The sequence below is a fragment of the Ursus maritimus genome, unplaced genomic scaffold (genome assembly GCF_017311325.1).
Source record: "Ursus maritimus isolate PB19 unplaced genomic scaffold, ASM1731132v1 scaffold_9, whole genome shotgun sequence".
Taxonomy (NCBI): Eukaryota; Metazoa; Chordata; class Mammalia; order Carnivora; family Ursidae; genus Ursus; species Ursus maritimus.
This window is the reverse complement of record NW_024427107.1, coordinates 38,898,057-38,925,078: the sequence shown is the minus strand read 5'-3', so window position 1 is coordinate 38,925,078 and position 27,022 is coordinate 38,898,057. Positions and strand designations below refer to the sequence as shown.

The following is a 27,022-nucleotide window of genomic DNA, read 5'->3' as shown; positions in this document are numbered from 1 at the left end:
TCTACACCCTCTGCTGTCTTCACTTCCTTCTCTAGTTTTAGACGCCATGGCACATCACTTTATCCACTTTATAGAGTATCCTGAACTTTTTTGCCCTGCTGCCTTTCTGTCATGCCTCCCTGGGAAAACCTGAACTTTGCTTAATCCAGCTATCTATCCCTTCCCAAAGCCAGCAGTGAGCAGCTGAGCACTCAGAAAAACAAAAAAACAACAACAACAAAAACCAAAAAAACATGCTATTTTCAATCATGTAGTTTAATGCCACCATGGATTCATGGTTAACAAATTAATTTGGTATCATAGTGTTTCTCATTAATCCTGTTTCCCCTGGACAGCCCTTTCTATTATCCCCCTGCATAAATTTTCCCCAGCATAAATTCCAGCCTCTGCACTCAAATTTCCAAAGTTTCTACCTTCTATTTCACTCTTCGAAGATAATCATGCCTCCTACTTCATCGTGAACGTGGAGTTGCCAGGTGGAACTTTCTTTGCTCTGGACTACCAAACCTCAAAAGTTGCATTACTCTTATCCATCGTTTTTTCCCCTCACTGTTAAAATGAAAGAGGTAGTTTGCTGTGATTATTACTCCAAGTGTGCACTGAATTCTATCCCTTCCTCCCTACTTGATAAGCCCAATCTTTTTTTTTTTTTCTCCTGTCTTTTCACCCCCTCACTTTCTGCTGGCCCCTTCTACTCATTATTTAGACTGACTCCAGTTTCCATCTGCATTCAAAAACAAACGAACCCTCAAGAATAAAACAAAACAAAGTACAACAAAAAAATCTTCCTTAACTTCTCCCTCTCTGAGTAATATCCTATCTCTCCCCTTCCCTTTACTTATTTTGTAATAGATTTGTCTATGCTTTCCACTCTGCTTTCTTACCTCTTATATATTCCTTCGCCCATGGGAAGTAAGCGTTTTAATGAGTGTTTCAGGAAAGAGGCAGGGATCACTATTGTTAAATGATGTTACAAGGGCATGTAAAACTGGTGAACACTCACTCAATTTAGGTCTAAAAGAGCATTGCTTCTTTCACTCAGCACACTGTTTTTGAGATTTTTCACCATTGTTGCCCATTATCAGTATTTATTTATTTATTTATTTATTTATTTATTTATTTATTTATTTTTTGCTGAGTAATATTACACTGGATGAATAAACCACAGTTTATCAGTTCTTCTGTTCAACATGAGGGCTATTTCCAATTTTTGGCTATTATGAATAAAGATACTATGAACATCCTTGTACAAAGCTTTTTTTGTGGGTGTGTGTATTTATCTCTTTTAGGTACATACCTGGGAATGGAATTTCTGGCAGTTAATTTTGTAAGAAATTGCCAGTTTTCCAAAGTGGTTGTGATTTTACACTCCCATCAACAATGTACCAGAATTTCAGTTGCTCCACATCCTCCCAATATTTTGTATAGTAAAGCTTTATTTGAACTATTCTAGTGGGTGTAGTAATATTTTAATTCTTATTTTAATTTCCATTTTGCTGTCTACTAATGCTGTTGAGCTTTTTCATGTGCTTATTTGTCATCTGTATATCTTCTTTGATGAAGTTTCTGTTCAAGTCTTTCACCTGTTTTTTTTATTGGGATGTATGTTGTGTATTAGTAGTAGTAGTAGTTCTTTATACATTCTGGATGCAAGTTCTTTTTTCAGATACAAGTATTGTGGGTATTTACAAACTGTCTACATAATAACTAGAAGGAGCCAGTAGAAAGTGGGGGGGTGAAAGGACAGGAAAAAAAATGATTGGGCTTTTCAAGTAGGTAGGAAGGGGTAGAATTCAGTGCACACTTGTTTTTTATGAGCAAAATCTAATTTTGATGAAGTTCAGTATATCCTCTTTTTTTTTCCCTTTATAACCTATACTGTTTGTGTTCTAAGAAATATTTGCCTACTCCAAGGTTATAAGGTAATCTCTTCTTTTCCTAGTAGCTTTATTGTTTTAGCTCTTTTGTTTAGGTTTGTGATTTATCCTCAATTGATTTTTATTTATTTGTTTATTTATTTATTTATTTATTTATTTGAGAGAGAGAGAGTGAGCAGGAACTGGGGGAGGGGCAGAAGGAGAGGGAGAGACAGGCTCCCCACTGAGCAGGGAGCCAGACATGCGTGAGATAGTGGTCTAATTTTGGCTTTGTTTTCCCATAAGAATATACAGTTGTTCCAGCACTATTTGTTAATACTGTATTCATATTAGTTCCATCATATGGCTGAAGGATGAGGACCAACAACTAAGGTTCCTTTCCTGGTATATGACTTTTTGGGGTTTCACAGCTTATGAATTTTCTTTCTTATGAATTTTTATGTCAGTGTTGGCTAGTGATCAGGATTTTAGAAATCACCTTTTCACATATTCAAGTTTTGATATTTTTTTTCTGCAGCTATAAAGGAAATTAATTTGACAAATTAATGATGAGGTGGTCACTTTGATCCCTGAAAACATTAAGAAGACCACTGGTTAGCTCTCCAGTTTTACACAATAGGAATTTGTTCCTGCTTGTAATAACTTACCTCGATATTATATTTATGTCAAAGTATACATTGTCTACTGTGTCACACTTTTGATAGTCTCCCAAATGACTTATTTTTTTCATTTCCTTAAGTGTGGAGAATTATCTCTGGAGATCTGAATCATGTGCCCTTGCTTAAAATATCAAAATATAGATTCCACAAGTGGGGGAATATGAAAATGACATTTAAAGTACATTGCAGAGCACGAGAAAATTCATAAAAATGTGAATGAGCTTGTCAAAATCATGGAACTAAGAGCTGAATTTGATAATGCATCGGAACTATGAGTAAGGAACACATGGCAAACGTGTGTTATTAATGGTTCTGTAAAAGAGTTTTTGCTTTATTTAGGAAATGGGCCATTATTTGGATGACTTAAATATGTTGCTTACATGATCGGCTTTGAATTTTTAAAAACATCAGTCTGGGAATAATGAATGTATCAGATCAGGGACAAGTGCCTTCTTTACTTACCCATTACTTTGTTCATCCCAACATCTGGCATAAGATTTTATTTTCACAATTGGTTCTCAATTCTGATCCAGCCATAACCAAACATCTTTTCTGCCTATTTATAACTTCATTCTAAAGTAAGAATTTTTTTAAGGAAGGGTCTTTTAGCCTTAAAAACTGAACTGATTATTTTTTCTGTGGTCATGGGTTGAATTTTTAATAACCTGTGTTTTGATCTGTATTTAAATGTCACAGTCTGGATTGAATGCTTTTTCTGGAAGCAGAGACATATGTGAAGGCTTCAGGTTTCTTATTTCTTTACTTGTTCTTTCTGGAGTTCATAAAAAAGGTATAAATGAGCAATAAAATAACTTGGTTGGAATGTGATAGGATATTGTACTACCTTTGTTTGTTTTTAAAGGTCACATATTGTACTTAAAAATACGTGTGGCAAATTACTGTGTAAAATTCAGGTTAAGAAAGGATATTAAAAACAAAAACACTCTCTTTTAATCTGAAAAGTCCTGAAGAGTGTGAAGTTTTAATTAAATAAAAATTAATTATGAAATATTTTAATATGCAATTTAGGCATTAAATACAATTAGCATTTTTTTCTTCCTTAAGTATGTGTTATCAAGTTTCAAGAATGTTAAAAACTTCTCTGATGATTTAATCTGAAATCATTCCTACAGCGAAATTCATAAATAATAAATATTATCTTATTAATCCATATTTTAGTTTAGCTGGGTCTCAGAGCAAGTTAGTTCCTCAGGGAATGCGGTGTTCTTTATAAAAGAAGGTGATGAGATGTAATCTCCAAGGAATTAAATTGTGAAAACAATCTTGGTATTGTACATGCTAATATAAATCTGTTATTCCCTTTCCGCATCTATCACAACACATTTTAAATAGTGGCTGATCTTGTATGCAAATAGCTGTCTTATTAGAAATTGCGGCTCTATGTGCTAATGTCTCCCTGGATTTCTTGGGAGTTTGCTATCTAACCATCAAAGCAATAGAAATGAATGATGATTACTGCAAGGCTTTGAAGAACAAAGAAAAGTCAGAACATTTTAGAGGTTCTAGATGTCTGAGACACTGACAGTTTGCACCATACGCGTGAATGGGAATCTCTTTAGATCATTTAAAATAGCCTCAGTGTGTTTATTAGGAAAGTAAAATATTTTCTTTCTTCTTGTGTTTGTTACAGCTAATAAAATGTAAGTCATTTGTGCATGGGTGTGTTCTTCAGACTTTTTTTGTTTCAACATTTGGTAAAATTTTATTTTGCTTAAAGAATAGAATAGAATAAATGAATTGAATAGAATAATTTCAGAGACTAAAGTTTTAATTTTTGAAATTCTGGGTAAGGATTATCAGTTACCAAAATCATAGGGAACAAAAATTTAAAGCTATTTCCTCTTTAATGTATCTCTTAAGTTGAAATTCTTTTAAAGATTTTATATTCACAGGCTATATACCTATAAAATGGTCAATTCATAGAGTATAGGCCTTTATAAAAATATAGATTCTTTAGCTTTTGTTGGTATCACTTTGTTCATTTAAAGTACATTTTAAAATCAGTAAAATCTAATTCCTTTTGTTGAAAAGATATTCTGTGTGGATCCCTTCCTTTTTTATTTACTACAGGTAAGGAAAGAATACAATACTGGCCTTTAAAGTATTATCTCTGGTAGGATGTTGGTTTAAATGACCAAGCAGGAATTGAGGGAAGCATAGTGAGTGACCGTTTTGGTAGCTAGCCTTAGTAATTTGCTTTTTAAAAATTTAAGCTATTCCATAAAGGCAACAGACAAAACTAAACCGAAGAGGGAATAATGTCTGTGTATTTATTTATTTAAACTTCTCTCCTAAATTGGAGTGGTATTTTTTCTAACCTCACATAATCAAGATTAAAATAACTTGACTCCTCTTTACAATTAGTACATGCAAAACACTATGCAAATGGATTGCTATATGAATAAATTATAACATATCTATTGATATTTTTTATGATGCTTTTATTAATGTTCTGAATAATAATAAGTGAGAATATAGGATTAGGTGATGTCTTGGTTTCATTTCTGAAACTGTAAGATTGTATTTCTTAGATGTGATAGCTACATGGTTTATGAGAGGTGAAGATTTCATTTATTTGACTTTTTGTCTTTGTACATTCTTAAATATTACTGTAATATTAAATCTGAAGATTGTTATGAATAGAAAAATAGATTTTTAACAGAGCTTATAATTTTCTTACACATAAATAATAATTATTAATTTGGGGATGCCTTTTTCTGTGTTAGGTGTTATCATTGTTAGGATTGCTCTGTGTGACCATATATGTAAAAAAAATACACTTTGATCGGAACAGATTTCAAAGACATTCTGTATTTGAGGACCTTAATAATGCTCTTTAGGAAAATTACAGTTTAATAATTTATACAGAGACATCTATACGTACTTGTTTTAGTCAGGGTGATACTACCTACTGTAACAAACAAATATAAAATGTATAGAGGCTCAAATGCTATCAGTCATTTCTTGTTCTCACAGCAGTGTGAAAGAGAGAAACAAGTTGGTTGAGTAGGTTTCCTTCATGTAGTCATTCAGGGTCCAGGATGTCCCAGGCTCTGCCCTCTTCATCACATTATTTCCAGCATCACTGTGGGGGCCATCTCCATGTTAGCCAGATGAATGAGTACATATAGAAAGTTTTTATAGGTTAGTTCTAGAAGTAGCAAACACTAATTCATTCATATTCTGTTGGCTGAAACTCAGTCACATGCCCACAGCTAACATCAAAGGAGGCTGGAAAAGTTGTCAAGTGAGCTCAGGAAAGAAAAAAAAAACAAAACCAAAAACGAAGGAGTACATGTATTTTAGTAAGCAGCCAGCCATTTTTCTTATACTTCACCTTTCTGGTCATGAAATAGCCATACACATCCTTTTTCCTGCCTCTTTAGTAGGAAGATCCTAGAGTTCCCCACTTATTGCATCCAGGGCAAAGCCAAGGATCTCAAGTGAGGGCGCAGTGCTCCCTCTTAGGTTGAAATGTGCTTCCTTGAAGTTTACAGACTATGAAATTTTCCTAATGGTGAAGCAGAAGATAACTGCTTCATATCTCCTATAATCACTCCCATTTAGAAAGGGAAGAATGGGAAGAATGGGAAGAATGGGAAACATACAGGAAGCACTGATCCAGCATGACAAGGAAACCTGCTGTGCGTGAGGTCACTGAGAAGTCCTACCGTACCTACCCAAGTTTCTTCCTTGGACCCTAATTATGGTTTTTTAGAAAAGTTCCTTTTTCCATTGTTCTTTATGGCCTTCCCTTCTGGATGGTTCCCCTTTCTGGTCATATATGAAGTGGATGTTCCAAATCTACAGAGTTTGCCTTCCTTGGCGGCTGCAGTCTGTTGGTTTGAGTTTAGAGGTCCTAGAATTGGTTTTCATTCACATACTTTTTTAGACGAAGTTGATTTCCTTGTCAATAAAATCCTTTAGCTTTTAGTAACCTTCTTACTATTTCTGCTTAGTTCCATGTGACAGTGCAGTCTCTGCCACATATATTTTTTAACATTTTTATTTGAATTCCATTTAGTTGGCAGTGTAGTATTAGTTTCAGGTGAATGATACAGTAATTCAGCCCTTCCGTACAACACCCTGTGCTCATCACAAGCGTGCTCCCTAATCCCTATCACCTATTTCACCCATCCCCTCACCCCCCACACCCGTAAGCATCCCATCCCCTCACCCCCTGCACCCGTAAGCATTAGTGTGTTCTCTTAGTAAGAGTCTGTTTCATGGTTGTCCTCTCTCCCCCGTCCTTTTTTCCCCTTTGCTCATTTGTTCTGTTTCTTAAATTCCACATATGTCTGCCATGTATTTAAATTCAATAAAAATTATAAGATTTGAAAGATGTGTTGTAGATTAAATCAAACAGTGCATGTAATGTAGTAAGGATGAGAATATTCGTAAATGGTAGTAATTTATACTGTTTACAGAAGGGGAGACAGAACTAGAACTCAAATTTATACCCCTTTGGTACCTATGTCATGCTTTTTAAAACAAGATTCAAAGTATCTGAGATTCAAACTTTAGTCTTTCTGTGTGACAGAATAGGTAATTGGAAAGAAACATACTGCCAAGAGCATGCCTACAACCCCAGCCCATCTGAATAAATGGTACATGACTTTCACATTTACAGATAATACTCTCTAATAGTTTGGTTTAATTGAGTATTGGTAGTACTTGATGAAATGAATGTTACCAAGAACAAATAACTGGGAAATTTAATTACCAGTAATTGTATCCTTGATAATTTATTTGAAAGAATTTTGTGTTCTTTACTGATATCTAATGGGAATAAGTCAAAAACATTTTTACCCATTGCTTTAAAAATGAATTTTATGGAATAAATTATTCCTGAAGTCTGTAGATAGTCCTTTTGATTTTTTAGGATTTCATCATAATTATTTTCTTTCTTTGCAGCAGGCATTTTGGAGATCAAAGATGGGTAGAAAAGATGCCTCCACTATAAAACTTCCTGTTGATCAGTACAGAAAGCAAATTGGTAAGCAATGAATTCCCTTTGATACAGTCCTATGAATTAAGATAAAGATAAAAGCAATTATGTGTGGTATTAAGAAAATAACTTTTCCCTAATACATATGATACACAGAATATGAATAACGAAGGACCATATATTTTTAAAGAGCAAAAAATAAGTGTAGCCCTGTTTATTGATGGAGAAATACACTTCGTGTACTTGTTATTTTCAAAGCTCTTATAATTTGTATTAATTTAATAAAAGCAAAAATACATTTTATTATTTTACTTAAGGCTAGATGCTTTTATATAGTAAATATTTTTAGTATTGTCATTTATTAAATCATTTATTTTTATCCATGTAAAAACTTTTAATTTTGTTGACTCAACGACAATAATTTGATAAGCCTGAAATTCTTCTTTAAAATTTTCCTTTAATACAGTGGTGGACTAGAGAAAAGTCCACTTGTCAACATAAAAAAATAACAGGAAGCTTATCTATTTTAGACTATGTTCTAAGTACAAGATTTTCTACCCATTCTCTTCAAGGGTACATGGAGTATTTATAAAAAATTACCCACACACAAAGCCACAAACCAAGTTCCCCCAATTTTAAAAGAATCCGTATCCTACAACTACAACTTGGAGCAAAGTGTAGTAAATTAGAAATCGTTTAGAAGTGGGTGCCTGGGTGGCTCAGTCGTTAAGCGTCTGCCTTCAGCTCAGGTCATGATCCCAGGGTCCTGGGATAGAGCCCCGCATCGGGCTCAGCTCCTCTCCCACTCCCCCTGCTTGTGTCCCCTCTCTCGCTGTGTCTCTCTCTGTCAAATAAATAAAAATCTTAACAAAAAGAAAAAAAAAGAAATCGGTTAGAAGCAAAAAAGGTAACTTACCCTTTCCCATCTTGCACCTTCTCTTCTAACATGTTCCTACTCATTCCCACCCATTCCCGCTTCTTTGGAAATAAAAAAATAACAATTAATAAAAAACCTCTTCTAAAAAACTAAAGGATAAACAGAGAAGTCACAATAGAAGTCAGAAAATAAGTCTTTACCAAAAGAGTGTATACCTATTTAATAAATGTGATATATAAGGTGCGTTCCATAAAGATATTTCTGTAAAACAAAAGAGATGCAAAATAAAAAGAATATTTAGAGTATATATATATAACCAATTAAAATTTATATGCAGAAAAATTAAGTCCTACTATAAATAAATAAAGTAGTCTGGAAACCCAATAGTAAAATGTGTACAAAACATGAAGAGGGGGGCACCTGGGTGGCACAGCGGTTAAGCGTCTGCCTTCGGCTCAGGGTGTGATCCTGGCGTTATGGGATCGAGCCCCACATCAGGCTCCTCCGCTATGAGCCTGCTTCTTCCTCTCCCATTCCCCCTGCTTGTGTTCCCTCTCTCGATGGCGGTCTCTATCCTGTCGAATGAATAAATAAAATCTTTAAAAAAAAAAAAAAAAACATGAAGAGGTGATTCGTGAAAGAGGAAATCTAAATAAACAAAAATAAAAAAGCAAACAACTATTACAATAAAAAATGAAATCAAAAGAGCCTTACAAAATGATCTAACTCGTCTAACTGGTAGTCAGATAAAAGAAAATTAAAAAAGTATTTCTAATGGGATAAAATTTCTTCAAGGTTGGTTTATGATTTTGATTTTTTTTTTTTTTTTGTTATATTCCTCCTTCCTTCACTTACAGGATGCCTGATGAATAAATAGTGTGGATTGTTATGTTATTTACGTGTTTAAACAAGACTGACTTATCAGATTAAAGTCTCTGATCAAATGGGATATGATAACCACATAAAGAATAGCCGTATCATGGATCAATTCACAATCCAACTCTTATATATACAATTCTTAGAATTTTAACAAGCGACATACCCATGTAACCAGAAACGCCAATCAAACTAGAAACATTTCCATTTTTCTCATGTAATTCTTCGTATCTGCTTCTGGTCAGTCTCTACCCTCCTCCATATGCAACCAGTTGTCTGATTTCTATCACCACAGATGAATTTTTCTACAACAAAACAACAACAACAACAAAAAGGCCTGCAGCGTTTTTATTGAAATTGAGTTTTATCTAATGATCAGTTTTGGAGAACAGACATTAAAAATCTAAAATCTTCTGTTTTATAAACATGGCATATCTGTTCTTTTATTTAGTTCTATTCATATTTGTTAGAACCAAGGACGGGTGAGACAAAGTAGTATAATTACAAGGCCTCAGCCCTGTTCTTACACTAAATTGTTCAGAGGGTGCTGTGATTTGCATTATACTCCCATATAAAGTTCTCTTTCCTGTTTTACTTCCTCTTGAAAATATTAGCTGCACAAATTCACTGTCTCACAAGGTTCTCTGGAGATCCATGAGAAGTGTCAGACCAGTTTGTAAACTACAGTGTTACATGGATATGAGTTATCCTTTGTGTACTTTGCAAATACAGAAATCATAATCAAACACACTGTATTAAAAATTAAAGAGTGATGGTATACTTTTGTTCACTACTTTTAAAGATAATGTGCTGCAGTCTTAAGATTCTTATGCATATACTATAGAATATTATGATATATGTAAGTTCTTTGGAAAAACAGAGAAATGAAATGGAAAAGATATTGACTAGTTAATTAATACAAACTAATTAATTAAGATATTAACTAATTCAAGAATTTCCTCAAGGAAGGATTATCTGATTTTCCATATCAGAGTTAGAAAGTACCACAAGCCTGAGCTCATACTAATGATAATAGATCTATCACTGGCACTGTCTCCCTTAAATGGAGCCCTATGCAGATGTTTCCCAGATCTGATCAAAAATCTGAGGAGGGAATAAATCAACTAAAGTTATTTTGATGAGATATTTCAGTATTGGTGGTAAAAAAAAGAAATATAAATAGCAAATAAAATGAGTATCATAGTGGGCTTTTTTTTACTATTAAAGTTACTAGTGAGCTAATTTAATTGCTAGTTTATAAACATTCACAAAGAATAGTGGTATTACCTATGTGCAATGTCCTCTTGTTACAAAATCTCACCTATTTATGTAGTTTTTGTATGGACAGTCAGCATCTATATCGGGCAATACCAGTGCCGTTTTTTGAATGATGATTTTAATATCACCGTTTAATATTTATCTTCTGCTAAAAGTTTTGCCTTTTCAATTATGTACTAAATGACAGTGATTAATGGCTTTCATAAAAGCTTTCTTTACAATATTCTTCGCTCAGGTAAGAATCAAATGGGCTGATGCTGTGACTGAAAACACTTTGTAGCTACAGAATCCTCACATTAAATGGACACTGTTTTAATTACTATAGCATAATCTCGAAATGTGTAGTGAACGAAGATGAAATACCTTCTCTATTTCAAGTCAATGCACCCAAGAAAAACAATGTTCTGAAATATTGCTGGCTTAAAGGGGAAGTAAACTGGTTTGGGTCCTTTCATCTCTTCAGATACAATATTATAAAAATAGAGAGTAACATTGCCTAATATTACATGTATTATTCTAGAGATAAATTATTTCAAAATTGGAAGAGAATTTTAAAAGCTGCTTTAACATAATTAAGATATTTTTAAATCTATGTTATTAAGTATATCAGGCAAATAATATTTATATGTACTAGGTAAACACAACTAATTTACTTGTGAATCTCTATTTTCTTATATAATAAAAGTTGCTAATAATTATTAAGCATCTTGCGCCAGGCACATCTTATTTGATTTTTACCGTCGTCCTGCAAAAAAGCAATTACTGTTATCTCCATTATACAGATCAGGAAGACTTGACGCAGATGGGTTAAAGAATTTTCCCAAGGTTCTACAATTGGTAGGAGGTAAAGCAGGACTCAATTCCAAGAAATTGACCACATAATCCCTTCACCATACTACTTTTCTGGGGTTGAAGACTATACTAGGTACTGGCAGATGCAAAGATAATTAAGTCACAAGATTTGAGTTCATGGAATTGACAGTATAAAAGCGCTTTGGCTGTCAGGAGAGTCTGAGGTATCTCTGTTCCTAATTTGGAAAGACCAAATATGATGCTTCCATTTTTTAATTCTATTTTTAAAACTCCTAAGACATTATTGTTGTAGTTTATTCAGTAAAAGCTCATACAATTGTATACATATTTATCACCTACTCTGCTCTTCTCATTTGCATCCCAGACCTTAAAGCTGAAATCATGTTCTTTGTGCCTGATGAACATTTTTTAGAATTTCTTAGAATGTATGTCTACCTGTGGCAAGTTCTGTTTTTTGATGATATTAACATACCATTTTTTAAAAGTTTTTATTGAAATTCCAGTTAATTAACATACACTGTAATATTAGTTTTAGGTGTACAATTTAGTGATTTAACACTTCCATGCAACACCCAGCAAGTGTACTCATTAACTCCCATCACCTATTTACCCAATAGTTCCCCCCCTCTCATTTTGTTTCTTAAATTCCACACATGAGTAAAATCATATAGGATTTGTCTTTCTCTGACTTATTTCACTTAGCATAATACTCGTTAGCTCTATTCACATCATTGCAAATGGCAAGATTTCATTCTTTTTGATGGCTGAGTAATATTCCACTGTGTGTGTGTGTGTGTGTGTGTGTGTGTGTGTGTGTGCGCACAATGGAAATGGAATTTTGTTTGGAAAAATGTCTATTCATGCCTTCTGCCCATTTCTTAACTAGAGTATTTATTTTTTGGGTGTTGAGTTTGATAAGTTCTTTATAGATTTTGGATACTAACCCTAAATTTATCTGATATGTCATTTGCAAATCACATTCTCCCATTCCATAGGTTGACTTTTAGTTTTGTTGATTGTTTCCTTCTCTGTGCAGAAGCTTTTTATCTTGATGAAGTTCCAATAGTTCATTTTTGCTTTTCTTTCCCTTTTTTCCAGAGATGTGTCTAGTAAGAAGTTGCTACAGCCAATGTCAAAGAGGTTGCTTTTCTAGGATTTTGATGGTTTCCTTTCTCACATTTAGGTCTTTACATCCATTTTGAATTTTTGTATGGTATAAGAAAGTAGTCCAGTTTCATTCTTCTGCATGCTACTGTCCAGTTTCCCCAATACCATTTGTTGAAGAGACTGTCCTTTTTCTCCATTGGATATTTTTTCCTGCTTTGTTGAAGATTAGTTGACCATATAGTTCTGGGTCCATTTCTAGGTTTTCTATTCTGTTCCACTGATCTATGTGTCTGTTTTTGTGCCAGTACCATACTGTCTTGCTGACTACAGCCTTGTAATATAGCTTGAAGTCTGGAGTTGTATTGCTTCAAGATTGCTTTGGCTATTTGGGTATCTTGTGGTTCCAAACAAATTTTAGGATTGTTGTTCTAGCTCTGCGAAAAATGCTGGTGGTGTTTTGATAAGGATTGCGTTAGATGTTTATATTGCTTTGGGTACTATAAACATTTCAACAATATTTGTTCTTCCAATCCATGACCATGGAATGTTTTTCCATTTCTTTGTATCCTCTTCAATTTCTTTCATAAGTGTTCTATAGTTTTCGGAGTACAGATCTTTTACCGCTTTGGTTAGGTTTATTCCTAGGTATCTTCTGGGTTTTGGTGCAATTATAAAGGGGTCAATTCCTTGTTTTCTCTTTCTGCTGCTTCATTATTGGTGTATAGAAATGCAACAGATTATTTTGTATCCTGTGACGTTTTTGAATTTGTGTATCAGTTCTAGCAATTTTTTGGTGGAGTCTTTTGGGTTTTCTACATAGAGTATCATGTCTGCAAACAGTGTAAGTTTGACTTCTCCCTTGCCTATTTGGATGCCTTTTATTTCTTTTTGTTGTCTGATTGCTGAGGCTAGGACTTCCAGTACTATGTTAAATAACAATGGTGAGAGTGGACATCATTTTCTTAAAAACTCTCAGTCTTTCCCCCTTTGTGGATGATATTAGCTGTGGGTCTTTTGTATATAGCCTTTATGTTGTTGTGGTATGTTCCCTCTATCTCTACCTTATGGAGGGTTTTCGTCAAGAATTGGTACTGTACTTTGTTAAATGCTTTTTCTGCATCTATTGAGAAGATCATATGGTTCTTATCCTTTCTCTTATTAATGTGGTGTATCACATTGACTGATTTGTGGATGCTGAACCACCCTTGTAGCCCAGGAATAAATCCCACTTGATTGGGGTGAATGATTCTTTTAATGTTCTGTTGGATTCAATTTGCTAGTATCTTGTTGAGACTTTTTGCATTCATGTTCATCATGGATATTGGCCTGTAATTCTCCTTTTTTGGGGGTCTTTGTCTGGTTTTGGAATCAAAGTAATGCTGGCCTTGTAGAATGAGTTTGGAAGTTTTCCTTCCATTTCTGTTTTTTGGAACCGTTTGAGAAGAACAGGTATTAATTGTTCTTTAAATGTTTGCTAGAATTCTGCTGGAAAGCCATCTGGCCCTGGACTTTTGTTTGTTGGAAGATTTTTTATGACTGATTCAATTTCTTTGCTGGTTATGGGGACATACCATTATTTTTGAAATATGTTTTCTCTGGTTATAGAATTCTCATTTGGCAGGTTTTTGTTTTTATTTCACTGTGTTCTTTCAACACATGAAAATATTACTGCATTGCATTTCGGCTATTATTTTTTTGTCACTGTGAAGTTGATCTAAATGTTGCTTCTTTAAAAATTACCAATCTTTTCTTTTGTACCTCCTTTAAAAATTTTCTGTGTGTTTGGATTTCTGTAGTTTCTCTATGTTGAGTTTAGGTATAGATTTGACTTCATTTATCCTACTTGAGGTATTGTTATTGTAATGGTATATGTTATTGTAGATTCATTTCTTTAATATGTTCTAGAAAATTCTTAGCCATTTTTTCTTTAAAATATTACTCCAGTTTTCTTCTTCTCTCCTTTTGGGAAAATACCAGATATTCTATTGCTGCATAATAAGATATGTGCATTTTTAGCTGCTAAATTGTTGTCTAAAGTGGTCGTGCTATTTTATAGCCCTATAAGCAAAGTGTTATTTCTCCATATCTTTTTGTTACCATTAGACTTAAATTTTTACCAATTTCATACACATGAAATTGTATTCATTCTTATTTTAGTTTTCATTGTGCTGCTTACTGTGGCTAAACATCTCATATATTTATTGATCTTTTGATTTCTCTTTTGTGAATATATTGCTGCTCATATTTCTTTTCTTTCTTTTTTTTTGGTGAGTGGACTTTTAACTGCTCTTTCTTTTTTTCATCTGTTAATATATCTATAGTTTCTTGAGTGAATTTGGGTAACACATTTTGTGATAAAGTCAAATGAAATCTATTGAATTGTTTTTTTCTCATTGTGTTGAGTTCTTTAGGTATCGATAATAATCCTCTGTTACCTTATTCCATTATTAAACTTGCTTATTGCTTTGGTAATACTTTACTTTTTTAATTACTACAGCTTTATAATACGTCTTGACAAATGGTAGAACAAATCCTCTTTCCTCTTTGCTGTGTTTAAAACTTAACTCAATTACTTTTGGTCCTTTATCCTCTTACATGAATTTTAAAATTAACTTTATATAGTCATGAAAAAGGCCATTGGTAGTCATCTTGGAATTATAGTGGATTTATAGATTACTTTGGGAAGAATTTCTATCTTTATACATGAAATTTGTATCAATATCAATTGATAACCATCAATAGGTGATATATTTGATAAATTTTTATTATTTTCTTCATAAAGTTGTTGAATTTTCTGAGTTAAACAGATGTGATACATACCTCAATATTTTGCTATTACTGTGACTAGATCTTATAAAATTATATTTTGTAATTGGTTGTTGCTGCCATATAAACATGTTACTGAATTTTAATTATTAATCTTAAGCAACTTGAGTGCATTTTCTTATTAGTTGTAATAATTTGTAATTTCTCTTTGATTTTCTCTATAGTTTTCTAATAGGTATATTTTAAAAATTTTTTAATTCTTGCATTTCATCTTTTGTGTCTTGTTATGTTGTGTTTTTCAATTAGTTGATGTTATTTAACTTTATCTTTACTCTTTGTCAATATTAACTGAGATGTCTAATTTTTTACACATTTTAAAGAATTAGCTTTTGGTACTATATTTTCTATTGTTTCTTTTTCCATAATTTTACTCTTTATGACTTCCTTCATTGCAATTCCTCAACTTCTCTCTTTCTTTTGCAGTTACTTGAGTTGAATGCTTTGCTATTTGTTTTATAACTTTAAAAAAATAACATATTCATTTAATGGATCAGTTTTTTTTTCATTTCATTATTGGCACCATTACATTATTTAGAGCTTTCATGAACTTTTATATATATATATGTATTTCATATACATAGGTATTTCATAGATATTTATACTCATGTAATTTCAGTTGATTCTTAAACTTACTGTTTTTTGTTCAGAGACTTTCAGGATGATGTCAGTTTGTGATATTAAACTTTTCTCTATTGCTTAGTATGTGGTCAATATCATTTATGTTCTGTCCATGCTTGAAAGGAATAGGTATTCTCTAACATCAGGATGTTGTACTGCTTATGTTAATTATGCTGTTCAAATCTATTTTGTACTTTATATGAATGTTTGAGCTGTAGTTCTGTGAGAAAGGAGAATTAAAATATCCTCACTAAGACTATGGAGATGTTAATTTTTGTAATTCTATTGGTTTTTGCTTTGTATATTTTAAGCCTATGTTTTTATTGCATAGCATTTCTAAATTTGTATATATTTCGGGTAATTGCTCTTTTTTCTATTAAATAATGGTCTTTTTATTTCTAAAAATGCATTTAGTTTTTCCTTAGAGCTTTTTGTCTTGCATTAATATGGATATATACCTTTCTTTTTTTTTAGTGTTCTGATATTTTTTTCCATTGCTTTACTTTTGTCTCAACTTAAGCATTATGTTTTATGTTTTTGATACAGCCTAAGAATCTTAGTTTTTGAGCAAGCAAATTTAATTCTATATCATTTCCTGTGAATGAAAAAGCTAGATATATTTCCACAATTTTATTTTTTAATTTTTACTTGTGATGGGTTTTTTTTTGCTAATCTCTACCCTAACCTTCTGTCCTGAGAAATTTGGAGTTCTTTTTATTGTTCAGATTTTGAAAGGTTTACATTTCATTTCATTACATTACATTTCATTTCATTTCATTTCAATTCTTGCCCCTTTCCTTCCTCCCTTCCTCCCTCCCTCCTTCCTTCCTTTTTCTTTTTCTTTCTTTTCTTTCTTTCTTTCTTTCTTTCTTTCTTTCTTTCTTTCTTTCTTTCTTTCTTTCTTTCTTTCTTTCTTTCTTTCTTTCTTTCTTTTCCTTTCTTTCTGCCTTCCCTTCTCCTCTTCCTCCTCCCCTTCCTCCCTCCTCCTTCCCCTCCTTCTTCCTCTTGTTCTTCATCTTCATTTTCTTCCTTTTCTTGAATTTCTCAAATTTATTTGTGATATATTTGACTTGATGAAATCTAAAGTCCATTAATATCTTTATTTATCCAAAACAATATAAAGATTTTTAACTCTATATATGATTATTCCTTCCTGTTGCTCATGTTATTGTATTACTTTATTTCTCTCTTGTTTTTAACAGCACCAACTCAATTATTACAGCTATTATTTTTTAGTTTCAGTCACCAGTAATCACTAAGATCTAACTTCATATTTGCTGTTTTTATTTTTTATATTTCACATCTGTCTTCTAGTAAAGTTTTCTTGTTACTTTTGCCTTCATGCAAATATCCATTAGTGGCAAAATTTCTCGCTCTCTGTTTATAAGACAGTATTGTTATATTGTACTTATGCTTGAATTACAGTTTAGCTGGGTACCTAATTTTAAGTCAATATTTATATCTGTTCAGAACTTTGAAAATACTGTTTTATTCATTTCCTGTTTCTGGTGTTTCTGATGAGACATCTTCCAATAATATAATTGTCACTTCTTTTCATTTTCTTTCCTGTTTTTAAGATTTTTCTTTTTATCTTAAATGTTTTTCACCTTTAGTTAATGCAAATGCTTATTTTTATTTGGTAAACAGGAAAAAAGACTTGAAATTTGGTGTGTTCCTTCATCCTAAAGAGTCTTGTCTTTCTTAAGTCTTGGAAAGACTTCAGTATCTGATTTTTTCTTTTTTTTTTTTGTCTTTGAAATAATGGCTTTCCCCCTTCTCTCTAATTTCTCTTTCTAGAATTACTATTGTATATAAATTGAGTCTTATATTAGAACATTTGTATCTCTTAAAATCATAGTTATATATTTTCTCTCTTTAAATTTCTATTGCTGGGATGGCTGGGTGGCTCCATTGGTTGTGTCTGATTTCTGCTCAGGTCCTGCTCCCGGGGTCCTGAGATTGAGTCCCACATCCTTGATCAGTGGGGAGCCTGCTTCTCCCTCTGCCTGCAGCTCCCCCTGCTTGTGCATGTTCTCTCTCTCTCTGATAAATAAATAAATAAAATCTTAAAAAAATAAATTTCTATTGTATTTGGGCTTGTTATTTCTCTGACTTATCTTCCCTTCGATTAAAATTTACGAATTTTTTTCTTTCTCAATCATTTATTTACTACTATGTCTAAATTGCATCCATGGATATATAATTTCAATGACCTTTTTTGTCATGTGTAAAAGGTCCATTTAATCACTTTAAAAATCATTCTTTTTTGTTCTGTTTCTTTCCTCTTTAATTATTTTAAATATCAATTTTATATATTCTTTCAGATTCTTCCACTATTCCTTCTTATCGTACCAACTTTCCCATTTGTTATATTGGTTTATTGTACCTCATGCTATTTTCTTTATCTTTCTTTCTTTTTTTCAGTCCTTTTATGGTTTGTCCCCCACCCCTTATGTGTGTGTGTGTGTGTGTGTGTGTGTGTGTGTGTGTGTATTCATCTTCAACAGAAGGTCATTTGTTTTTGTTTCTGTTTTCTCCCTCTGTAAGTATACAAGCAATCTGAATTGTGAAATATTCTTACAGAGCAGTGTTTAGTTTACTTACTGACAGTAGGTATTTTTTGACCATTATTCTAGACTTATTTCTTGGCCAAAGAGTCCTGCAATTTGGACCTCACACCTTCTTTTTGGGCCTGACAGGCTTAAGATTTATATTTCTCACAGGTGACACATCTTTTCTCTACACCCAGAACTTAGAGGAAGTAGAAATATTCCTTGCTATTTCTCCAAATAAATACAGTGTCTTTTTTGTATGGTTTGGTTAATCCTGTGAGAACATCAATTTTATCCTTTCTCACAGCAGCGCTGCCCATGCCTGGGCTTTAAAAGCCAATGTGCAATCCTCTTGACATCTAGAACCAGGCACTGGTTTTAGATGTACCACCCCGCACCTCCCCACCCAAGTTTATTAGGATATCGGCTAGAACTAGCTGTTTTGCTTTGAGTTTTATCTTTGTTTCTGCCATTTGAACACTTCCATTTTTCCTTTTATTATCATGTATGTATGTATGTATGTGTATGTAAATATATATTCATATATTTATAGCTTCATAGGATGGAATTTTTACTACTGTTTCTATGTGTTTATATCAAAGAAGTGTCCACCTCAGCTCTGTCTACCATATTTCCAGAACTGGAAGTCTTTTGAATTTTATTGGCTGATAGCACATACCACTTTCTTTCTGCCTTGATTTAAGTATTTATATATATTTTTTCTTTGTACCTACTGGGATTTAAACATTCTTGAAGACAGAAGCTCTATCTAATTTTATTTTGCATCCCTGCTGATCATCTATAATGATAGAGGGTACTTACAAATATTCAATAAAAAATCTCCATAATTCTAAGGTAATTAAATTCTATATAGTCTTTGTTTAATCTACTCTGTGCATATTAGTCTTAAGTGTTCTATTATATCACTTGAAATAATGAGTATTTTTAACTTGAAAACTTACTGAAATATGATGTTATTTAGTTTTTCTGCAAGTTTATGTTTTATCTTCCCTATGGTACTTTTTGATGTTTTCTATTGATTTGCATCTTTGTATCCCCAAGGATACATTACACATAGCAGTTACTAAAAAAACTCTTTCCTTGTTTTGACTAGGTCCAAACTAAAGTTTGATATGCTTTATGATGATATCTTCTATTCAACTTAATTTCTCTCCATATCTAAGTTGTTACTTGGTCAGCATTTTTAGTATGATTTTCTGAGAAATTAATTGGTGTCTCATGAACAACTTGCTGGTTTATCTTTCTAGCAACCCAAAGCATAGTACTTGTTTCTGAGTACTTAACGTGATATTAAATGATGGTGGGTCCTCTGTAATATATGATTAGTATCAAGCTGTTTTGTCCAAGTGTTTAAAAAAATTGGTTTGAGTTGCCTTTCTAACACAATTTTTAAGGTTTGCATGAGTTTTTATTTTTAAGGATTAATTTACCTATTTCCTCTCCTTAGTTCAAATATCCCTAAATAATTTTGAGAAAAATACTTTTTGCAAATTTTACATCATTTTGTATGACTGGCTAAATATAAAGGTGTACTATGCCAGTGATAATCCACTGGATCTGTATTTTTTATTCTTTATCTGTATTTTATTGTGTTTCTGGTTTTGCAGTAAGTTTTTAATCAACTTGATTAACATTTAGATTATTTTTTTGCCTGTGATCATGCCATTTCTGATTTTATTCTTCTTGTAGCTATCAAAATGCTGATCAATTGTTTGTTGACATAGTTACTGGAGTTTGCTATAGGATTCCATAGGAGAGACTATAGACCCTTGCTTTTATAATGAGCTTTCCACAGTTATTTGTAGTTTATAATATTGTAACTAAAATTTGTGTTCATATGGTAGGGAAATTACTTTATATGCCAAATTATATTGCTCTTTTATATGTAATACAAGTAATATGGTATGGTAATACCATATGGTAAGATGAGAAAAGTAAGATTTCAAATAGTGTTTTGCTTTTCGAAGAAGAGGGGAGGGATTTGAAGCAGTTGATGAGAAATTATTCTAAAAATGTTGAAGGAAATATAAGTCTTTACTTTGATTAACAAATATTATTATTTGTCAGTATTTTTGGCATGCTGTAAATAACTCATCTTCCAATAATTCGTTTGAGTAATTAAATTTAGATTGCAAATTTTTCTTTTCAAATATTTTGACTCTTATCTCTTTGCTTTTCTATTGTATCTTAATTGGTGTGGTCTCTATAAATGGACAATAAATTATATATCTTTGTTATAGAGATCAGACAGTGAATAGAACTTGGTATTCATCCCAGACAGAATTATGATTGAATGTATTTGCAAGATTAAAGCACTGAATTTACTTTTTTCTAATTAAAGGCAATTAAAGATTTCCAGACACAAATAAAAGACAATGAATTGAGGAATAAGTGTAGGAGCAAGTCCATTTGCAGGTGAAAAGATGTGCCTTTGAAGCAGAACCAGCTGTATTTTCATTGAAAGAATAACAGTTTAGGAAGCTTTTCTGCATGTGCTTGCTTGATAGCATAATGTACTCATAAGCAGCTTATGCAGTATTCAGAAAATAACAGTGCATTAATTTTTAAAGCAGCAAAGGCAGAGGAAGAGCAGTACTGCCACATGATGATAATGAGTGTGGCTAGTGTAATGTCGACTGTTGAGAAAGAAAAAAACAGCGAGCTTCTGAAAAATGAACATTTATAAAACAATAACCAGATATTCACATGATAATGAGCTTAGACAGCAATATCAACAAGGGCAAAGATGCAGTCTTGTTTCTGGACAAAGTAAAGGAATTGAAAAGCAAAAAGCCAAAAGCAGTTAAGTAATCTATTCTTTCATTAAAGTAAGAAAACTTGGTGAAACAATGGCATAATTAAAACCATGTCTTTAAATATGAAATAATTTATGACATAAAATGAGTTTTTATGTCAAATTAAATAGAGCATATAAATTGTTCTATTCTTTTCTAAATTAGTGTAATATGAGGAAAAGTATATGACAATATTACAGTATCAGAATATTTATTATTTTTATTAAATATGTTTTTGTATCTACTTGTGATTTTTTATAGAAACAGTGCCCATGCTAGAGTTAAATATATTTTAACATACTGAATAAGAAAGGAAACTTTAACACAGATAATATCTACTGATTAGAAATTATAGCTGAAAATGCCTTCTTAAATTATTCTGTTTTAAAAGCAGATACTACACAGATTGTCTGCAAAGTATATATAAATAAAAATTGTGAATATGTGTGAAATCATCTTAGCTATCAAAAAATCCAGGTGTAATTCTTTTGCATCAATGTTTACTTTTTAGTTATGATTTTGCTTTTACTTGATACTCATAACCCCTGTTTAAGACTTGGAGCAGAAATTCTGTTGATTATGTACCATTAGTTTTCAAGTATATATTTTCAATCTATATTTAACAGGAGAAATCAGAGATAGGCTAGTTTGATTTGTTAAAGTTGCTGCAATTGGGAACTAGACTCATATTATTAGGTGAATCTTACTCTTCTGTAATTGGAAGAAACTTGATAATTTTTTTGAGTTTAAGAATGATTAAAATGATCCCAAGGTAAAGTATCCATTCCACTTTGCTCTTCATTTTATAAGAACGTGAACCAGAGCAGGAAATAGCCATGATTCTAGAGTGAGACAAGAAATACAAACTGGTGGTGGAAAGTCCTTCAGAGTTTCAAGTCAATCCCCAACTGAACTCATTCTTCTCTTATCTCCTGGAATAAGTAAAAAAATCAGTTAATCTCTTGCTCTCTCCCTCTCTCTTTCTTTCTCTTCTTCTCTCCTTCTCCCTCCACCCATTTTATTTTCACATTATTCCAGGCTGGATTTCTGCCCTTTATCATTAAAATAATCTTGAAAGGATCTAAAAAGATATTCTACAACTACCTACATATTTTCCAACCACGCCTGGGACTACTGTTCTCTAAGTCGAGGATCTTCAATAATATATATAATATATATATATATTTTATTGTGATTCAGCCTAAGGAAGAGGAAGAAATATTTTTAAAATTTTGGTAATGCCAATCTTACAGAGAAACTGGTTGTATAGAGAGGATGAACAAAGAAATAAAAGTTCAGGTTACCATTCTCAGTTCTTTAGCTAGTTGTAGTAGTTGTAATTTATGACCTCCTCCCTCCAAAATTCATTCTGGATCTTGTCCCTAGCAAGCATCTTAGTTTGATGAGCCCTTTGTCTTTAGTGCATAACCCACATCTTTATTCCTGAAGGTTCTAAGTGATTCTTCTATTTATAAAATTATGTAGAAATTTCATGAAATTTTATTATTGATCAAAATAGTACATGAGATTACCCCAGGAGTTCCCTAATATCTTTCTGTAATTTTTTTGGCCTTTGCTGTGTGTTAACAAATCATTTTATCTTTGATAACCAGCATCTATTACCCCAGCTGATACTGTGATTCTCTGTGTTGCCTGTTTACTTATAGGCATAAATAATCCAAACTGACCAGGTGGCAGACTCGGTATCCAGTTCAGGAAAACTAATATTGTGCCTTTCTTAAGTTACCTCTTCTCCTAAGTAAAGTGCACAACAAAGTGTACTACTCAAACTTTGGCCACTGGGAGGATTTCCTTTATAGGTTGTGTTTTAGGGCCATCTCCAAGGATAGCAGTCTACTTCCAGCTGGTGTCAGCATGTTGTAAAGAGCCATCTATAAACATTTTTTTAACTGCTAAAATGGTACACCCAATTTTATGGTTTGTTGAATTAGATAACCTCCAATTCATAACTGGTAGCTCTGGCCAGATGGTCCCTGTGTCTTATGACCAGGTAGTCAGTCTCCATCAGAGCTTGGTAGCAATCCAGAAGTTGTTTCTTAGCAGCTGTTACCTGCTGAGGGATGTATGGCGCTATTCCAAAACCCTAGAGACTGCCACTTCTTTTTGGGGGGACCTGCTAAAGGCTTATTTCTATGTCACAGCTAAAAGCACTTCAAGCTTCATTTATTCTGCCATGTCATAAGCTCTAAGAGGTAGAATGGCTTGCACAGCAATCTACTGGAGAACCTTTTATTGTCCCATGCCCCACTCAACCTAGCAGCTTTTCAGGTTCTCTACATGTATAAAATATGTATGCGGATTTTAAAAACACAATTATAACATGGGCAACCAAGTATCCATCATCCAGGTTAAAAATTAGACATATACCAGTACCTTAGACCCCTTTTTATGCCCCTTCTGAATTGCAACACTGTCTAAGCCTCTGAGAGATAAACCACTATCTTGATTTTGTAAAATTCTGTTTATGATACGTGTTGAACAATATATTAGTTTGTTTTTAATTTTATATAAATGAAATCATACCATATATATTGTTATGTAATTTGCTTCTAATTGAACATCATGTTTTAGAGTTTTATTCTTACTGATGAAATTTGATAATAGTTTTCTCATGTTTTATGCTTTCTAGCATTTTATTGTACGTATATTCCAGTATTTTTCTATTCTCCTGGTTTTGACATTGGATCATTCTCAGTTTCTTTTTTTCTATGAATGTTATTAAAAGGATTAATTGCAAATTTTTGGATGTGTATGTTCTTTGGTCATATATACAAGAGTTTTTCTGTAATATATACCTAGTGGAAGAATGCTGGATCATAGGTCATAGAAGAATGTTATCAAATGCTGGTAAGTTAGACCTATGTCCCTTTCTTAATGGTAGATATAGCATGAACTACAGCAAGTTGGACTTTTCTTCTTAGAAACCATCCTGACATGCTCTAAATCAGTGGACCTCCATGAATCAGATTTGGGTAGCTAGTTTCTGTATTTAACAGAATGTTCTCTCTTCTCCCTCTTATGCATGTATTTGAATGAGGCATCTCAGGCAGTTGTTAGGTCTTCTCCAAGGCTTACATCATATCATTGTTATTGTGATATATTGTGTAGTAGTAAGGCAGTTAATTCTCTGGGAATGAGACCATAGCACTGAGATAGACAGTTGTTCTAGTTCTTGAGCAGGACTATAAGTATACTGCTGTCCTGTTCCAGTAAAGGCAGATAGTTTCTTGTACCTGTGATCAGAACCTAGGAAAAAAGCATTGTCTAGAATAATGAGCTATTTGTGACCATGTGTGAAGGACTTTTATATTCTGCTACTGTAAGAACAATAAGAAAATTCTACCATAAGTTTGAATTTAATATTGCTCAGTTAGTCTCTCAAGACCAACTAGCTGCAGTAAGAAAATAAATAGGTCTATGGAAATAAACAGTGTGACTGTATATTTTGATGATACAGTGAATCTTTGAAACTTCTCCAGGAATGTACATTCCCTTTGATTTACCATTTTAGTAAGAAGGGGAGTAATATTTCTACCTCACTTTTACTTTCAAAATAACTCACAGCACATGTCAGGGAGCCAAGCTGAAGATCCTGCCTATCATTTTAACCCATACACCCAGAAACTGTCAATGTTCATAGGGTGTGTTCTGGCCCTTTGAGTCTACAATCAGGAATTGAACTTTTTAATTTTAAATTTACTCTATTTTGTTTTTTTAATTGAATAAATTTGGCATGTAACATTGTATGAGTTTAAGGTATATGATGTATTACTTTATTACATTTTGTATTATGATTGCTGATGTAACAAAATTTATCACTTTACATAATTAAAGTGTAACATTTTTGTCTATATTCATTATACTGTGCTTTAGCTCTCTATGGCTTATTTATTACTTATTACAAGTTTATACCCTTAAACACCATCACTCCTCTCCCTCTCCTCCACTGATCCCCTGGTAAATACAATTTTACTGTTTTTTTAAAACAGGTTTAACTTTTTTAGATTCCACATATAAGTGATATCATACAGTCTTTGTCTTCTCTATTTGAGTTACTTGGTTTAGCATAATGTTCTCAAGGCCCATCCATGTTATAGTAAATGGGAAGATATCCTTCTTTCTCCAAGCTGAACAATATTCCATTGTGTGTATTTACCACATCTTTTTAAATTCATTTATCCATTGATGGACATTCAGGATGTTTTCACATCTTGGCTATTGTGACTAATGCTCTGATAAACATGGGAATGTGCCTATCTCATTGAAATCATGATTTCATTACTTTTGGGTGTGTAACCAGAAAAGGAATTACTGGATTATGTGGTACATCTTTTTTTAAATTTTTTGAGAACCCTCCATATTGTTTTTAATAGTGGTTGGACCAATTTACATTCTCACCAAAAATGTTTCAGGGTTCTCTTTTCACCACATTCTTTTTTAAAATTTTTACTCCGGTGTAATTAATATACAGGGTTATAATAATTTCAGGTGTATAGTATTGATTCAACAATTCCGTATATTACTCAGTGCTCATCGAAATGAGAGTACTCTTAATTCCCTTCACCACTTTCTTGCCAGCACCTGTTGTCTCTTGTCTTTCTGGTGATAGCCATTCTAACAAGCATGAGGTGATGAGATCTCATAGTTGTTTTGATTTGCATTTCCCTGATTAGTGATGTTGAGCATCTTTTTGTGTGTCTGTTGGCCATTTTGATGTTCTCTTTGGAAAAAATTTTATTTAGTTTTGCCCATTTTTTACTGGATTTTTTGGGGGGTTTTTTTGTTATTAAGTTGGCTGAGTTCTTCATATATTTTGGAATTAACCCATTATCCAATACATGGTTTGCAAAAATTTTCTCCTACTCTATAGTTTGTCATTTTATTTTGTTTCTTTTGCTGTCCAGAAGCTTTTTTAAAAAAAATATTTTATTTACTTATTTGACAGAGAGAGAGAGGAGCACAACTAGGGGGAGCAGCAGGCAGAGGAAGAGGGAGAAACAGCCTCCTTGCTGAGTGGGAAGGCCAATGTGGGGCTCGGTCCCAGGACGCTGGGATCATGACCTGAGCCAAAGGCAGATGCTTAACCGACTGAGCCACTCAGGTACCCCTGTGCAGAAGCTCTTCAGTTTAATATAGACCCATTTGTTGATTTTTGCTTTTGTTGTTTGTGTTTTGGTATCATGTTAAAAAAAGTCATTGTGAAGACCAATATTGACAATTATCTTCCTATGTTTTCTTCTAAAGTTTTATAGTATCAAGTCTTATGTTTAAGTCTTTGATCCATTTTGAGTTAATTTTTGTGAGTGGTGTTAGATAGGGGTCCAGTTTAATTGTTCTGCATGTGTCTCTCCAGTTGTCGCAACACCATTTATTGAAGAAACTATCCTTTCCCTGTTGGGTATTCCTGGCTCCCTTATCAAATACTAGTTGACTATATATACTGAGATTTAATTCTGAGCTCTCTATTCTGTTTCATTCCTTGATATGTCTGCTTTCATGCCAGTACCATACTGTTTTTATTACTATGGCTTTATACTATGATTTGAAATTGGGAAGCATGATACCTCTGGCTTTGTTCATTTTTCTCAGGACTGCTTTAACTATTTAGGGTCTTTTGTAGTTCCACACAAATTTTAGGACTTTTTTCTTCTATTCCTGTGAAGAATGCCTTTGGTATTTTGATGAGGATTGCATTAAATCTGTAGATGGCATTAAGTAGTATGGCCATTTTAA

General features: G+C 32.8%; 1 protein-coding gene across 12 annotated transcripts in view; it reads left to right on the top strand.

Annotated features, from left to right (window-relative positions):
• TRIQK (triple QxxK/R motif containing) overlaps positions 1 to 27,022 on the top strand; it is an 83,136-nt gene that overhangs the window by 35,393 nt on the left and 20,721 nt on the right. For 8 of the 12 annotated variants that reach the window (XM_040625951.1, XM_040625956.1, XM_040625953.1 and 5 more), the window contains one exon: positions 7,472 to 7,553. In XM_040625951.1, the coding sequence (XP_040481885.1) occupies positions 7,472 to 7,553 (82 nt within the window). The remainder of the gene's footprint in view (positions 1 to 7,471; positions 7,554 to 27,022) is intronic. The other 4 variants (XM_040625959.1, XM_040625950.1, XM_040625954.1 and 1 more) reach the window with 1 other exon arrangement.